At 41.2% G+C, this 17,221-nt stretch overlaps 1 protein-coding gene and 1 long non-coding RNA gene across 4 annotated transcripts in view; both read left to right on the top strand.

Moving 5' to 3' along the window:
- LOC120725743 (partitioning defective 3 homolog) overlaps positions 1-17,221 on the top strand; it is a 340,776-nt gene that overhangs the window by 194,851 nt on the left and 128,704 nt on the right. For all 3 annotated transcript variants that reach the window (XM_040018776.1, XM_040018775.1, XM_040018777.1), the window contains exon 15: positions 4,367-4,514. In XM_040018776.1, the coding sequence (XP_039874710.1) occupies positions 4,367-4,514 (148 nt within the window). The remainder of the gene's footprint in view (positions 1-4,366; positions 4,515-17,221) is intronic.
- LOC120725757 lies at positions 6,932-17,213 on the top strand. The gene is made up of 2 exons (XR_005694205.1): positions 6,932-14,370; positions 14,410-17,213. It is a non-coding gene; the product is annotated as an uncharacterized LOC120725757 (long non-coding RNA).

Raw genomic sequence — 17,221 nt, 5'->3', positions numbered from 1 at the left:
CCTAACCATTCCAGTGAGCCATCACAGCACCAGGGCCTTGGCCTCTGCCGATCTAATTAATGTTAATAATTACACCTGTGTTTACCCTCCAATGACTGCATGACAAAACAGCTAATGTGAAAAGGGCCTATTTGTTTTTCAAGTACAAAACTACTTTGTTTTACTATGAAACTTTTGCTGTAACTGCTTTCATACAGCATTCAAGTGGACAGCACTCGCAGGCACTGCACAACTTCCATACATGCTTGAAATGTATGTAACAGAAAACCACGACATGTATTCTCCTGTATTCTTGCTGCATCCAGTGTGAGAGGAAAGAGCTTTAAAGTCTCACAGTATTTGAGTGCAGCCTGTAGGTGGAGTTTGTGGTGATAGATGGTTCGCTAGGCAACAAGACAAGACCTTTATTATGTTGCAGTTGGAGACAGAGCAGTGGCTTAACAGTTAAACCTGAGCAGGTGTTATTCTCACATACCTCACTGCTGTGCTGGTTTTCTATCTGTGTCATACTTTGGTGAAATTGAAGTTTTGCTAAGAAGTCCTAAAAGACTTGCGAGTCCACTTTGGGAGGCACAGGCATTAGGTTAAGGCTCTAGGTGGATGTGAGAAGCTAATGAAAGTGGGGTATATCTAGCCAGCAGAGAGGTGAGTTGTGCCTGGGGCAGGATGCAGCAGCTTAAGAATTGTAATTACAGCATTATGGTGGAGGTTGACTGGATTAGGGCCCCGGCAACAGGCTGAGACCAGGATAGAAGGCCAGGAAATGGCCATGGACTAGACATTATTAGCCTTGGTTGACAGCTTAAGACCATGCCTGTCAACACACTGCTTCTTCTCCCTTACTGAGTACTCAAGGTCAGGGAGATGCTGATGTGCAGGCAAAAAAAAAAACAACATTTGTGCACAAGTCTGCACTTCCCACAGATGTATTTAGAACACACAGACACACACACACGCAGATATGCAAGTGCACTGCACATTAAAGCATTGCCTTGAACACACAAACGCACGTGCATGTTTAGCGAGTCCAGCGGGAGGGGAGCAGCTCCCGATCTCAGTGTAAGTCGCAGAGCTCTGCCCTCTCCCTCTGTCAACACGATAATCCACTCTGAAAATGACTAGATTAAAACACATTAAAAACGTGATAATATGATGAGACCCGGTGGTAAGAAAGGGCTAAACATCACTGAAAGACTTAAAGGAGCAAGCACACCTTTAGAAAAAACAAACCCCCCCAAAAATTAAAATAAAGAAATCGGCGTCTTTGCCAAGTTGCCCAATTGATGTTAGAATAAATCGGCTTGCTGTGATATCACAAAGCAGTTTTCTTTCTCCATTTCATTATCAGAATGTTTCCAGAATTGCCCATCACAACAGGATATCTTGACAACGGAATATTAGTTGGTGGCAAACTGTGCATGAACGTGTCACAGCTTTTCGTAGAAACCTGCACCACTAAATATTCACAAGTGTGTTAGCAGAGGCAGCCGGGGCTAAAGCATTAGCATGCACAGAAGCGGATTTAATTAATACTGAATACACAAAGATTAAATTGCTGCAATTTTGACTTTGTGTTATGTTTATTCCAATGTCTGTTTGCCATAGAAGCCAGTAAATACATTTCACATAAACCTGTCCGGCTCTTAGAGATAGAGGGGACTTGGTATTCCTTCTGAGATCTATTCCACTCAGTGCCTTCTGTACATAGTTTTCATATCACTTTGGTCCTTAGCTGCTCTCTCTGTTCCAATCTTTCCACATATTTCCACCTACCTCTTACCCAAAACCTTCCATCTTAATTCTGTCAAGCTCATGACAAGTCTCTGGCTGATCTGAGACAGATTAAAAAGTGCAGAGTGGCTGAATAAAGGAGAGAAAAGCGAGTTAAATAAATCTTCATTTCAACAATTTGAACCTTATTGAGTCTGAATCATCTAGGGACGTGCTTTTTATTAAAAGGCTGGCAGTGGCCGCGGCTCTGATTGTAATTGCGTTGACCCAGCCCCCCCACCCCTGTTTCACGCGCACTCGTGCACGCTTCACTCTGACATCTTCTCTTATCAACACGCTGTCCCGATAAAGTCTTGTGCTTTCAACCTCATTAAACCTCTCATTTATATTAAACAGCCGATAAGTCCTTCTACCCCGGTATGCATCTCCCAGGACGCACAGCTCCCGCAAGGATGTGATTTTTACTGCACCCACAATTCACCAGGGCCGCAGCTCCCACACCCAATAATTCTCCCTTTTTTTTTTTTTGTAAAACCTGTCATTTGTTCACAAAAGCCTCAGCAGCACATCCTCTTCTTTTCTCTCCCCCTCGTCTCCATCCTGCTCCTCTGTCTCCCTGCTGCTCTTGTTGTTACATTTTTACTCCCCTTTTTCTTGGCCGGGAGCCAGCAGAGTGTTGTGAGACATCAATATTAGCTGGGGCCTCTTGGTTTAAAGCGTGCTTTAGAGTATAGAGTTGAGCCACGCTGGACTGTCTAGCTGCAAGGGAGCTATCTGTAATAGGTCCTGTACAGAGAGTTCTTTTCCAGTGGATTCCCCTGGCTGCCCACAAGCTGCTATAAAGAACTGTGAGAAATTAGGTTAATACCCAGGTTTTATTTTCTTCTATCTGCTTTTTATTTTTCCCTATCTACTCCCAAACTCTTGGTTTGGTTGTTTCTATCCAAAATACCACGTTTGACAGGCTGTTGGCTCTTGAATACTCAAGAATATCTGTGTACACTGGTCCCAGACGAGCCACTAACCATGTTCAGCTGTCAAGACTGACATACACTGACTGTGAGTGGGCTCAATAACCACCAGTGCAGCACATTGACCATGTGGCAAATGTCACTGGTCCATTTACTAGGGCTCATTGTTAGAGAGAGCTATCTATTGGCCTATGGGAAATCCATTGAGCTTTATCCAGCTCTGACTACTGCACGACCCGTTTCACACTGCTGAAGCAGAAAATACCGAGATGTAACCTGAGATTGATACTGAAGCACCGGTTCTATGTTTTTGGTGTATTGGTGGCACAGCACTGGGATCCATTCTACTGACCCATTTTTATGTGAACACCATGTGTGTATCACCTTGTAATCCTATATTCACAAACTGAAATAGAAGGAATAATACTGGTGGAGTATTATCTCACATGCATTGCAAGGCACTATGCCCACTTTGGCTGCTGATATTGTAGCAATAATTATATTGGATTTGGTCGTAAACAGCAGCACTGCACTGGCTTCAGACACAATTTAAACATTGCAACAATGGAAATCTTTTTCAGTTTACTTTACATTCTTCTATAGTTAAAAAAAATGACCTATAGCTTTATTAAAATGTATTGTTTAAAAGTACAAGTTGTTCCTTCTGACTGTTTTTATGTAATGAAATATCTTTCTATGATAAATGTGAGCGGTGATCTTAGCATCAATATCAAATAAAAAATTTTAGTGCTTATCAGAGTTTGCTAATGACAAAATACCTGCAGAAGTATTACATAGCTACATAGCACTTTGTGTTTCGTGCTAATCCTAGTTAGCTAGTTAGCGAACACTGATATGCTAAAACCAATGTTGGGGTCATTGCTCAAAAGTAATATTTTACACATTATCTGTTGCTTTTCTTAAAAGTTATTCAGTAGAGTATTTATTTACTTGATGGAAAAAGTACTTTGTTAAATCACTTGTTACATTACTTTAGCGTTACTCTGTAAAACGACTTGAAACATGTTGTCATGTAACATAAACCATATGCTATAGTTCCACGTGCAAACACAAAATTCCGGATTCTGGGCTAGCTTAGCGTTAGCATGCTGTCTGTGCAGATGATCGCAAAGTGCTGAAGTTGTGTTAACTGATTGTAGCATAAGTGCGCAGGAAGAGAAAAAAAATTTTTCTTTCTATTTGTGGTGTACAGATAACCGAAGAACCTTTGTAACTCAAGTAATGACATAATTGTAACTACTATGATGAATTTAATTACTCAGTTTAGTACAGTAACATGTTACATTACAGTTAAGAGTTACTTTGAATGTGTTACACCCAAAACTGGTTAAAACTAAGATGGTGATTGGTAGCTCCTTCTTTGTCACATTGCAGCATTGCAGCATTTGATTGTTCACGCTTGTTAGCATGTTGTCCTGTATTTGATGAGAAAAAGCAACAACAACAAAAAAAAAAATACTAATTTGACTCAGTTTCTTTTTTCAGTTTACGAATACTGTAAATACAATACATGATCCAAAAAAGTCACAGATTTAGAATGTATTTGAAACCTAAATCTGCACGTTACTAGTTTAGATTAGGCAGTGTGATTGTTTGTCTGTCTGATGAGTTGTAAGCAAGTCTTTTCTCCCCGGTCCATGTAGGAAGTCCCTGGCAGCCCTTCATTTTTGGAGCATCCTCTTAACTCTATTCTGGAGAGCCATGAACGACGGATCTCCAACTCTCTCTATGAAACCACAGAGGGCCCAGACAGCGTCTCCACTCCACGAGCTAATACGATCGGACGCATTGGTGAGTGTAACATGTCAACACGTTTATTTCATTTTCCCTTTCTTCACCTTTATGTCTCTTTCACCTTCTGCTAGATAGAAATTACTCCACAAATTGGATTTATTTTTTGGCCAAGCTCTCCTGATTTACCCTGATGGGAACTCGGGTTGAGTTGTTAACCTCATGTACACTGAATGTATTTTCTGACATGCCCAGATCAATTTTAACATTAGCCAAAGCACCTCTGAAATGCATCGCCTTCACACCCTCACCCCCCACATCACATTCCAAGGTGTGCTGTTTCACTCTTTAAACCTCCCAGGGATTAATGTCAGACTCAATCCTCCCCACCTTCACTTCGCTCCTGACTGGTTTCACTTGGGTCAATTTCCATTCTGCCCAGATGACATCACCAGGCTGAGATCTCGGCTCTTCAGATGTATTAGAATTGGCAATTCAATCCTCGAGTAATCACTGCTGTCATCTCAGTATCAGCAGACCTTTCTCATATGCGTGCGTGCAGAAGCTGAAGGTGACTGCATCAGTGTGGGGAGGGCGTTATTCTGGGAAATGATGAAGTTTAGGCAAATGTATCTACAGCATTTTTCATCCTTCATTCCTTTTTACACCTCTTTTTCACTCTCACCTTCCTTAACTCGCTTTTCCCTCACATTATCTTCTTTATCCATATTATGCTTCTTGCCCTTTTGTCTCCTCCTTGCCCAATCAACTGTCTCCTCATGATCTCTTTGTCTTTAGTCTTTCTCCTTTGTCACCTATCACCCCGTCATCCTTCTGTACACTCTGCAAAGTGAATTTGTAATCTATCACTGATCTACTCTTTCTTCCTTTCTGCCCTTCTCTCAGTCATTCTCCTGTTTCTTTTCTATAACCTCCCCACCATCCCCACCCCAAGAGTGGTGCCACACTGCCACTGATCATAGAAGATCAGAGACTGTGTCAGAAGCATCTGATGGTTAATTAAGCTTTCAGATCAATAGGGCTTGCCCCTGACACTCTCGCTCCCTCTGTCTCCTCTTCTTTCTTTTTTTCCACTCTTTCATCATGCTTTTCTCCTCCAGCCCCAATCAGATGTTTTCAAATTGGTTGGGTTTTTCTCTTACTTTGACTTATTTATTCCACTGGCTTTTCCAGTGCAGGTTTTTCAGAACACTGCTCTGATCATGAGAAGCAAAACTGTGGGGGCACTGATGGAAATGTTTTTTTTTTTTTGGGCGATTGAAACCTCAAGGGTGTGTAGCTCTCATCTCATTCTGAAGAGTGGGAGTCAAATGAGCCAAGTGGAAAAGTTTTCGAGGTGGGGGCGGAGTAGGTGCTAAAGCAGTAAGTTATCACAGCTAAAGCTCAGCTGAGTCTCAGATCTTTGACTCGGCTTGTCTCGCTGCAAGAATATGCCATTTCCTTTTCTTCTGTGTCTTCGGGCTGCCTCTGAGTCACGTCCTCGTTAACCCATGTCTACTTTCTCTGACATGTCTTCATCTTTTAAACTGACAAAATTCTGTTATTTAAGTCTACTGCGCAGTAACATTTATTCCTATTTATTTTTGCAACACAACACAGCTGCTGTGAAAAGACATGTAGCTCCGAAGAAGTGCTACAATAAATATGGTACTCCATCATAGAGTTCAATTCAAATCAATTTAATTTTATTTATACAGCGCCAAATCACAACAACAGTCGCCTCAAGGCGCTTTATATTGTAAGGTAGAGCCTACAATAATACATTCAGAAAAAAACCCAACAATCATATGACCCCCTATGAGCAAGCACTTTGGTAACAGTGGGAAGGAAAAACTCCCTTTTAACAGGAAGAAACCTCTGGTAGAACCAGACTCAGGGAGGGGCGGGGCCATCTGCTACGACTGGATGGGGTGAGAGAAGGAAAACAGGATAAAAGACATGCTGTGGAAGAGAGCCAGAGATAATAACAAGTGTGATTGAACGCAGAGAAGTCTATTAACACATAGTGAGTGAGAAAGGTGACTGAAAAGGAAAAACTCAATGCATCATGGGAATCCCCCAGCAGTCTACACCTATTGCAGCATAACTAAGGGAGGATTCAGGGTCACCTGGTCCAGCCCTAACTATATGCTTTAGCAAAAAGGAAAGTTTTAAGCCTAATCTTAAAAGTAGAGATAGTGTCTGTCTCCCGAATCCAAACTGGAAGCTGGTTCCACAGAAGAGGGGCCTGAAAACTGAAGGCTCTGCCTCTCATTCTACTTTTAAATACTCTAGGAACAACAAGTAGGCCTGCAGTGTGAGAGCGAAGTTCTTTAATGGGGTGATATGGTACTACAAGGTCACTAAGATAAAATGGGGCCTGATTATTTAAGACCTTGTATGTGAGGAGCAGGATTTTGAATTCAATTCTGAATTTAACAGGAAGCCAATGAAGAGAAACTAATACAGGAGAAATCTGCTCTCTCTTTCTAGTCCCTGTCAGGACTCTTGCTGCAGCATTTTGGATTAACTGAAGGCTTTTCAGTGAGTTTTTTGGACATCCTGATAATAATGAATCACAGTCACACATTGTCCTTGAACGACACCTCATATTGTATGTTGCACCATATTGGATACTTAAAACCTACAGCATACACCATATGGACAAAAGTATTAGGCCACACCTCTTTGAATTCAGCTGTTTTCTGTTCCATTGCTACAGCTTTATAAAATCAGATATTCCCCAATCACCCTGTAACTGCCACAAATTTGCAGACCTGGTAATGTTAGAGAGCGGGGTCACTGAGTGCTCAAGTTCATAGTGCATAAAAGTTGCCAGTTCCAAACCTCCTCTGGCCTTAACATCAGCACAAAAGTGTGCTAGGAGCTTCGAGGTATGTGTTTCCATGGTAGAGCAGCTTCTGTAGGTGTAATGTGCTTTTGTCCATATAATGCATCTTCTTAGATTATTTATTTTATTAATATTAATAATAATAAAAAAATACAATACAAGTGGAAAATATCTGTCCAGCCAAAATCCTTTCATACGCAAGCTGAAAATGTTTGGTTTTTTTCTGAGCATTTCTTCTTGGACAAGTCTCCTGTCTTTACACTTGGGAAATCCCAATTCCCTCTTGACTTTGAAACTTGTTGTTATGTTGAAGACATGTTGATAGATGATGCATTTATCTTCTTCTTTTTTTTTCATTTGCCCCGACAGCCCCATGAATATTATTTTAGTTGTGAGTGGGCGTCGTAATTGGAAACTGTTCCTGATTGCTCACTCTGTCGCTGAGGAACTGAGTGCAGTGGTTCATGTTTAAACGTCTGTCAGTCTGTGACCACTTTTGTCAAAACACTAACGTCAGAACTGTGAACTATAGTGTTGAGTGCTCATGTAAGCATGTAGAAATGACTGCTCTGTACTGATGACTTAGAAAATCAGTTTGTTAACAGTCATCACAGCTGATGGGATCCCAGTGCAAAACCGTGTCTAGTTTTCTCCCTTGTACATGCTGATTTTGTGGGGGGTTAACGCCTGAGGTGTAGTGAGGTAGTCAGATCCTGGATGGCAAAAAAACAGGATAAGACTGACGTCATACTCTAATCACAATCCATAATAATGCGTGAGCATCTGTAAGAATACAAAAAGCCAGGGTAGAAATTTCATGTCATTTTAATTCTGTAAAAAGAAGTGATGCTTCACTGTCCTCTCTGATTTGTCCATAAATAAGTGCCGATGGCTTACTGTTATCCACTGCCCTTCATGACCTTGGAAATGATTTAATGTCAGCAGTGTCGTTATTTACTTTGGAGGCAAATAGCATAAATATTCCTGAAATAATCTTACACACGTAAATTCATCTGCCATGCAGACAACAGCTACCTACTTTAATTTAAATGAAGGCAACGCATAGTGTTGTGAAAACACGTGTGAAGCTGTCACAGTGAAGTGCATTCATCGGTGTTGATGGTAAATGTCTGCGGGTTAGACAGAGAATAGCTGTTTTTGCTCCATCTTCTTCTGCTTGTTATTTCATATGGGGCTCAGACATATTGCCTGGTGCGTGAGATGTGACAGTTGTGGTTAGGGGACAGATATCGAGATTGGCTCAGCAAGGTCAGCAAGCATACAGCCGCCAGGGCTTGACTGACAACTTGATTTTGAGTGCATCTAACCTGCTAAATTTCTGAATCATGAAGGCCAGAGGTGTGGAGTTTGGGATATGGTGCGGCGCACTTAGTGCATTACCTACAAACTAAAAAGAACTACACGCTTGCGCAGAACCTCTGCAGCTGCTTCTACCCACTGATGTGAGCTGTGCATTCCCCTTTGGAGCAAACGGTGATTACAGACAAAACTCTGAGGCATTCCATCTCTTAAAAGACAAACAAAGGAACTCTCTAACCAAATCAAGCACTCTCCTCTGATGCTCCACTGCATTACGCTGCCTGCGCCTCTATAAATGAATCGAGACACAGAGGTAAATGGGATGGAATGGTTTTGCTGCTCAAGAATTAAGACCTGACTGTGATTGCGAGTTATTGCAGATGGCAGCAAGTCAATTCAGTGAAAATGTAAACTCCATATTTCTGCCAAGCCATGATTGTTGTTGTCGTGCTCTCTGTGTACTGTTAAAAAAAAGAGCAAATAGCTGCAATGCTCCTCAGATGCCTTATCTCACCTTACCTTAAGTATTGATCAGAAACCTGGCTCTCTAGTCTACACCCAATATTCACAGGCTGCCTTTCTTCTGAAACACGAGGAAAAGGCCTTGAGTCTCTGGGGTAATTGGTGCAATTGAATGAAATTATAGGAATCATAATCATGGCAACAGCAGAGACATGCTCACACAGGAGACAGGTGCTATTAAGCTAGTATAGTGCCATTACATTGATCATGTGGACACTTTTGCTGTGATCTTGCCTGTAGTATTTTGGGCTGTCATTCAGGACTGTCTGCTTGGTGTGCAATTCAGCTGATCAATAGTTCCAGGTAGTCCCATTCTTGGATTGTTTCAGTAAGCCGTGCAGCTCTGTGATGCTGTCAGCGTTAGCTTCACACGTGCATGAACACATCATGGCCAAAAAGCTGTATCTGCAGTCAGCAGGTGGTGAACATAAAGCACTCTGCTTGACTCCATGCTCAAAGTAGATGAGTTCTTCACTCTACTTTTTGCTTTTTTTTCATGCTATCCTTCCACCCATGCCCATGTTTTGCCCTCTAAAGGTGAAGGGATAGAGATCTACCAAGTAAAGCAATAGAGAACTATCAAAGAAGCCGTCTCATTTACACAAAAAAGTAGGAAAGAAAGAAGGAAAGAGGAAATATGCAAGAAGGAAATATGGAGCCAAGTAAAATCTCCTGCATGTGCATACTGTGACAGCGACAGTCAGGGTTTTGCCACAAAGGTCGTTAGCATCACACCCAGCTTTTGCCTTTCCGTTCTGTCTAATTGAAAAGTGCCACCGGGTGTGGGATCCACACGCTGGGGTGAAAATTAAGGCTCGTGCACAAATGCTTTCTGTGCATGTGGCTTTTTGACCCAAACTGAGTGCATGCCTAGCAGCGAGGGACAGGTAGTGGAGTTAGACTGGAGGTGGGAACCAGGCGAGCAGAGTCCTGCTGTTGTCACACAGGAAAGAAGGTGTTTGCAGGATGTAATGTGTGCGATGCAGGCAAGGGTGTAAAATCCTGCAGGCACATTGACCCAAATTAAAAAAAACAAACAAAAAAAGGTACTTGTAGAAGTTTATTTTACCCTTTAGTGATTAAAAATCCTATAAAAAAGTCATCCTTTCTTTATGCTCACCTGTCAGAAGAATAGCGAGCTCTTTTTAAAATCAGTGTGTGTATATAGTGTTACCCTGAAATTTGACCCTTTTCTCTGCTTTGCTGTGCTTATTCTTTTGAAGTGGCATGAGCGTAAGTTTAGCGGCAATCTTTTTAATGTATTCTGTAAAAAATAAAATAAATAAATAAAAGGCAGCAGTATTTGCAAGATGCACTTTCAAGATGTTTTTCCAAAGAAAGTTTTGCGTGACATATCACCTTTAAGTTATGAAAAAACATGAGCGTGGTAATTGGCGACAATTATGGGGGTGAAGGAAGTTTTACTTTTAGAAACACTTGTGCATATCAGCAGTCTTGTATTTAAAGTATAATTTGTGTGATATTGTGGGAAAGGGAGACTCTAATCATAAAAAGTACCACACAGTAACTCTAATTTGTGTATAAAGTACAAACTAATGTTATAAACCAACCCGTTACAATGAATCAAGTGAAAGTACTTTTTTTTTCTTTAACATACTGCTTCTGGATATTGAGCTACTCTGGCTGCTGTTTGTGTGGAAAAAATATTGATGTGATTTTGATGCTGTTCCCTGAAATGCCATCTGCAGGCTAAATAAAAGCCTTGGATGTGAGTGCTGTTCTTCATTCAACACCATCGATGGCTTGACCTCTAGAAAAGAAAAACCTTTTAGTTGCTTCGTGGTAATATGTCGCAGAGTGGTAGTCAGACGATGTATTGAAGACAGTCTTTGCCGTAGCAATGACTTCCATAAATTGATGTTTTAGCATTAAGCTGTCATCACCTTAGTTTTCCAAGCATACGTGTATAATAGACACACATTTGCCAGTATGTGGTTATAGGGACCTTCAGCCAGGATTCTAAATATATAAGAAATTGACTGGATGTTAAAGGTTCTGTTCTTGTGTCCATGGAAAGCATTGATCATCTCCACGTGTCTCTATAAGTCTCACACTTTAGTAGCTGCTCTTCATATACCAGACGTCTTGATGCCGTGTTTCCCTACAAGGAAGAGATTGTCATAAAGTCAATCTACTAAATGCGCTGATCAATAGCATTAATGAAGGAATCCCTTGTGGAACATGGTGGAACACTGCTGAAAAACGGCACCGATGTCCCTTGGTGTACATAAAGGCTTTCGGCTTCTGCTGGTATGTACTTAGGGTGATTACCCGCTGCTATCCGTGTATGGGTCTGATAGCTGTGACAGCATGGATCAACTAATGACCTCTCCTCCATCCACATCAATAGGCCAAAGTGTCACAGAAGGAGGAAAAGGAGGAAAAGGAGGAGGGAGAACATAGAGGAAAAGAAAGTGTGAGAGTGCGTGATGGGACAGAGATGGAGGAAATCGAGCAGGAGAGGGAAGATGGAGTGAGGCTATTAGTGTGACCTCTCACCTCACAGCTCAATGTTTCAACAGGTAATGCTTGGTCAGAGGGCAGAAAGAAGAGAAGAGCGATACTCTGATCTATTCGGATGGATGCAGCCAGGTGGCCTCTGGAGCCAGAGAGCTCATCCGTCTTCGTCCGCACACTCTGTTAGAGGGAGCAAGAACATCTTTGCTTCAGTATTGTGGCATCGGTATCAACTCATAGGAATTTCAGAAACATGTGCAGAGAGATTGGCGTGGCTTTAGCAATGTAAAAGTGAATATGCAAACTGTTTAATTACCTTTCACCTTGGAGGTTATGTTTTTGGTAGCGTGTGCATGCATCTCAACTTTCTGTCTGTAAACAAGATAGCTCGGCAGGGGTGTAGAGTGGGGTCATGTTTAATAATGCTCTAAATTTTGGCTTACATCCACCAAGGCCTGCAAGGTCAGCTTAATTATTTATTGGTCAAAAATTGACAAAAATCCTTAAAACTATGATTTTTGCAAGTGTGGTGTATATTGAAGGTAGTGTATAAAGACTTAAAAAGTGATAATAATGTTATATAGAGCTTTTTACTGCTAATGTTTGTTTTGACAACATATAGGGAATGATACATCAGGATTTTAAATGTCACATTACTTCGGACCTCTGACATTTTCTTCAAGGTTAAATAAGGTCAAATTTTCATAAAATGTATTTTATCTTTAAAACCTGGTTAAAATTCTGCTGACTTAGTTTGTATTACTAACATTTAGTAAATGATACTGGATACTGACCACATCTGACATCTGACCTCTGACCTAACCTTTACGTTTCTCTGCCTTTCTTTCCGGTTGACCCCAAAATGTGTTATATCTTCATAAAAAGAATGAGAATGAGCTGCTTAGTTCATTAGAAATCTACAGTCATAATAATAAACAATGAACTCAAGTTATTCATATCCAATTATTTCCAAATCAGTGGCTATTATCCATGACCTACTCCTACATAATGTTGCATAATAAAAGTAAACATCTGTCATGCTGCCCTTTTCTGATTTTACATTTAAAATTGAATTTATACAAAATACAATGCTGTTCCCTTAAAAATTACCAGAATGTGAGCTGCCTTGGCTGAGGCAACACTGAAAAGTCATTTTCTAACATTACAATTAACAGCCAGGGTGATCATGTTGGACTTCAATAGGTGTCAGCGATCCTGTTAATCCTTCACAATGCACTATTATTGCTAGATGGCAAACCACACCAAACAAGCTGATTTATTTTTAGCAGAACAGAAGATGTAATGAGAGGGGTCCCAGGGTGTTGTCTTCTGTGAGCCTGCTTCTGTCAGTGTGACTCACATGAGGCTATCTTTAATCACAGTGTGAGAAAGGTCATGGTGACATCATCATATTGCCACAGGTCTCTTTCCTTAACCCCAAAGATGGTAAGCATCTATGTAACAATTACCTAATAGCCCCTTTGTAAAACATTAGCCTGCTGTGAACAATTACTCATTATCAGAGTAAAAATAGTCCCTTCACGACTCAGCATATGTATTTCTCAGATAAGTGAGTTGAAGTCCAGATAACTGCATGAAAAATTCCAGAGTTTCAGTCGTTTCTTTTCTTTTTTACGTCATCACCCCAGGGTGCTTTATAATGTAAGGTAGAGACCATACAATAATGCAGAGAAAACCCCAACAATCAAACAACCCCCTGTGAGCAAGCACTTGGCGACAGTAGGAGGGAAAAACTCCCTTTTATCAGGAAGAAACGTCCAGTAGAACAAAATTTCAGAAGAGGGGCAGCCTTGTGCTGCGACTGGTTGGGTGTGATGGGAGTAAAACGACGCTCAACAATTACACAAGAAGGCCTTAAGAATATTCTTGCTCATTATTTCATCAGCACTTGTTTGCATTAAGAATCACTTCTCCATAACAAACAGAAGTGACTTTCAAAATGCCTCCATCACTAGTTAGTCCGAGTTCCAACACACATGACTGTTCACCGTGTCGATCTGGCTGGCTCGTCAGCTACTGTGAGGAGCTGATAAAAGACAATGGTGTTAAAGCAGTGAGTGAGCAGCTCCATCTGAGCCTCGCTGTTCCAAGTTGCTGAAAAGCGTCTGCCTCTATTCCCACTCCGCCCTTTGCTCAGCCAAGTTTTATGAACCACAGTGTGATTTAACTCGTATCAACATATTGTTCCCTGTGAGCCATTTTCTCTTTGTCTTCTCCAGCCAACCTTAGTCTCGTCTGTTTCATTGTCCCGGTTAGTCATGTTCAGAGTCAAGTATCATGAGTAGGCGGGCTGTGATTTCCCTCTATGCTGATTATGCTGACAGCTGCAGAAAAGCATTCGCTGCAGTTTCTAATTATTTTTTCACCTTTGAAAGCATCGGCACGGCCCCGGTTTTTCCTGCGCACTCTTCATACAGTGCTGTAGTGCATGTGCACATAGGCACGGAATTGGTGTAACTGTAACGACTTATCTTCTGCAGTGGTAGTCACTTGTGTCAAGGGGTCCTGACTGGAAATATTTCATGAAGCTGGGAGAAAAGCCTGCAGACTTTCTAATTAAAGCAGTGTCCTCTAGCAAAGTGGACCGTGACACAAGTGTATGTAAGGTGATTATAGATGGTTTGTCATCTTAAAGAGAGCATATTGTAAGTTTGAGCAAATGTTCCGTCCGTGTGTGGTGTAAGTGAACATGCACTAAAAGTTTTAAAGTTTTATTTTGAGTGGGTTTTTTTTAGTTTTTTTTTTTTTTTTAGAAAGACATAGTTAATACTCTGTGTCTGTTCAGGGTTGCTGCTGCAGTCAAAGTCTCTGTTGCTGATGCAACCGAGAAGCAATTCCATCTACTTACTAAGGGAATGTAAATGTGGGTATAAGAAAAGCCCCCGTGGAAACACAACCGCAGGGCATCTTTTACTGACACTGTCGCACTTTTGCTAAACTGACTGTAAAGCATGACATTTGAAATTTTGAAGGGAAAATGACTAAGTAGTGCTGTCATGACAGAAAAGGCTCAGAAAATAAGGTCAGATATACCCTTAGAATTCTACACGTATGTTACTTATACAGATTTACAGAAGTAAAACCATATCTATTTATTCTCACTTTAATAGACTGTGCAGATTTTACTTACCTTCATTTCCCTTGATCCTAGACATTATTGAAAGAAACTATCATAATAACTTGAGAAATTACTTCAACCACTTTGATTAATAATCAAAATTCAACTATAAAATAACTGGCATTTTCTTGGTCTGTCTACTGTGAGAATGATACATTTAGCTTAGCCTAATTGACTTCCTGGACTTATCACTGCCATTACTCCAATACTCCTGATTTACAGTACAGGGGGAATTCAATCACCTGCGGTTCTCTGTCAAGCTGTCTGAGTGAGAAATGGCCTTCATTTCACCTGTACAGTGTTGGTAGCCATCTTAACTGCTTTAGATTAGCAATCTAAAGACAAAAGGACTAGGCTCGCAGTAGAATTGGTTAACAGATACAAAAGTATGGTCATGTGAAAAAGAAGGTTTCACATGACTTTGCAGTCAAGGGTGTAGTTAGTATAAAACTAAGTACCTCTATAAAAGCAGCCTTTGTAAGGAGCATTCAGTTTGCTGGTATGGTGCACTCAGATGTGTGTTAACACAATGCCACAATCTTCCCAGGAGTGTACATCCATGTAAATCCCCCCCAAGGTTTGACTGTGACTCTGCAGGTCTCACTTAGAAGTTGGAAGTGTTCCCCCTTATCTTTTAAGAACAGCAGCACGGCTGTTCAATTGCATCTGAATGAATCAAATAGTGGAGTTGTTTGTTATGTAGTGTTACAACACAGCACAGCGCAAACACTTCATACCACCTCTGAAGGACAGTGATGGAGGGGGTCATGATTTGGGATTGTCTTGGAGCTACAGGACCTGGCCGTCTTGCTGTCTTCAAGTTGACCGTGAGGTCCTCTGAGACAAATGTTAGGCCAGCTGTTGGCTAAAGTTTGGCTGAAAATAGTTCATGCAACAGAACAAACACAGCAGCAAATCTACATCAGAATAGCTAAAGACGAATCAAAGTTGCAACAAGCCAGAGTCCTGACCTGAAACTGACTGAAATGCTGTGGCCAGACCTTAAAAGAACCCATTTAAGACTTCCCACAAACCCCTTCCCACAACACTTTTTTAAAGAGCACTCCATGATTCCTCCGCAACGACACAAGACACTGAAAGCTGTACAGAAAACAATTACTCCAAGTTAAAGCTGTTAAAGCTGCAGTTACCAAACCTGACAGTTTCTTTTAATGACCACTTGAGCCTTGCTACACAAGCAAGTCAATCCCCGTAGACTTTCAAAGTAAAATGTCAGCCTTCACAGCAATATGGTGGTACTACAAAAACTCTTTGGCCTCCATAGATAATTTCCCAGTTATAAGAACTGTACGGCGGAAACGTTTTTTGGTGTTGTTTTGTGCTTCACTGGTTTGGATTGGACAAATCTCCTCTGTCACACGTCAACATGGCAAATCACCTAAAAAACGCACCTTTCCACATTGATTTTTGTTTGACTTTCATTGGCGCTGTGAGTGCTGGATAAGCGCGCCTTTATTTCTGTCATCTCCCACGCAGCTCTGTTTTGTTTCTTTGTTTTTTTTCTTCCCTTTTTTTTAATCTCCAAGTACCGAAACTAAACTATACCGCTCGCTGCTGCATTGATTGGTGCTGAGATTTACTTCCACAATGTGCATTTATCATTCGTCGGGCCCCAGTGAAATTAAATGACTCTCAGATTCACGTTGGGATCCTGCCAGAGTAAATATTGTTGTCTGCTGCTAGTGATTACACACAATTGTTCCTAAGCTATTAAATTTGCAAAATACCTCTGTGATAATGGAAACAAAAGCAACGACCACAGGAAGTCCAGAATCTCTGAAAGACTTTGTCTAATGGCAAGCAGGTGTGTGGCTGAATTCACGTCTCATCACTTGTCTCGCGTTCGGATCGGCCACGAAGAAGTCGTGCGCAGATCGGCTTTCAGAATGAAGCTTCCGCCTCTTCATTGTAATGCCACTTCTCATGCTGTTGAACAACCCTTCTGTTGCCCTTGGTGCTGAGTGCCAGCACATTCCCCATTGACTTTGACTCCTGAGGAGCAGCAAAAGAGCGATTCAAAGAAGTCCTCAGCGGGGAGGGTCAGGCGGGACAGAATACAGATCAGGGGGAGGCCTTTTTCTGCTTGTATTTGTCCTTGGAGGAGAGTGAAGGAGAATAGCTAAAACTACCCGGGTCCAGAACTTTTGCCTGTGACATTAAGAGACTGGATAGAAGACATTAGAGCACTTTGTGTTTGTCTTATGAGTCCTCGTGGCCACTTAGACTTTCCATGAGTGAACTGTGCTATCATTTAGAAGATGTTTGTTATTTCCTTTCAGTACTGCTACTCCAGATAAGAGCAGAAATCCACTAGTTTTGCAAAATAACGTCCTCAGCATTATCTGTTTGCAATGTCATGCTGTTAATTAGGAACGCAAGATAAAATTATATTTACACAAATATATCTGCACATGGGGTGTGTGCGTTTTAAAAAAA

This window comes from Simochromis diagramma, unplaced genomic scaffold (assembly GCF_900408965.1).
Source record: "Simochromis diagramma unplaced genomic scaffold, fSimDia1.1 OVJJ01000717.1, whole genome shotgun sequence".
Classification (NCBI taxonomy): domain Eukaryota; kingdom Metazoa; phylum Chordata; class Actinopteri; order Cichliformes; family Cichlidae; genus Simochromis; species Simochromis diagramma.
The sequence above is the reverse complement of the archived record's forward strand: the minus strand, read 5'-3'. Positions and strand labels throughout refer to the sequence as shown.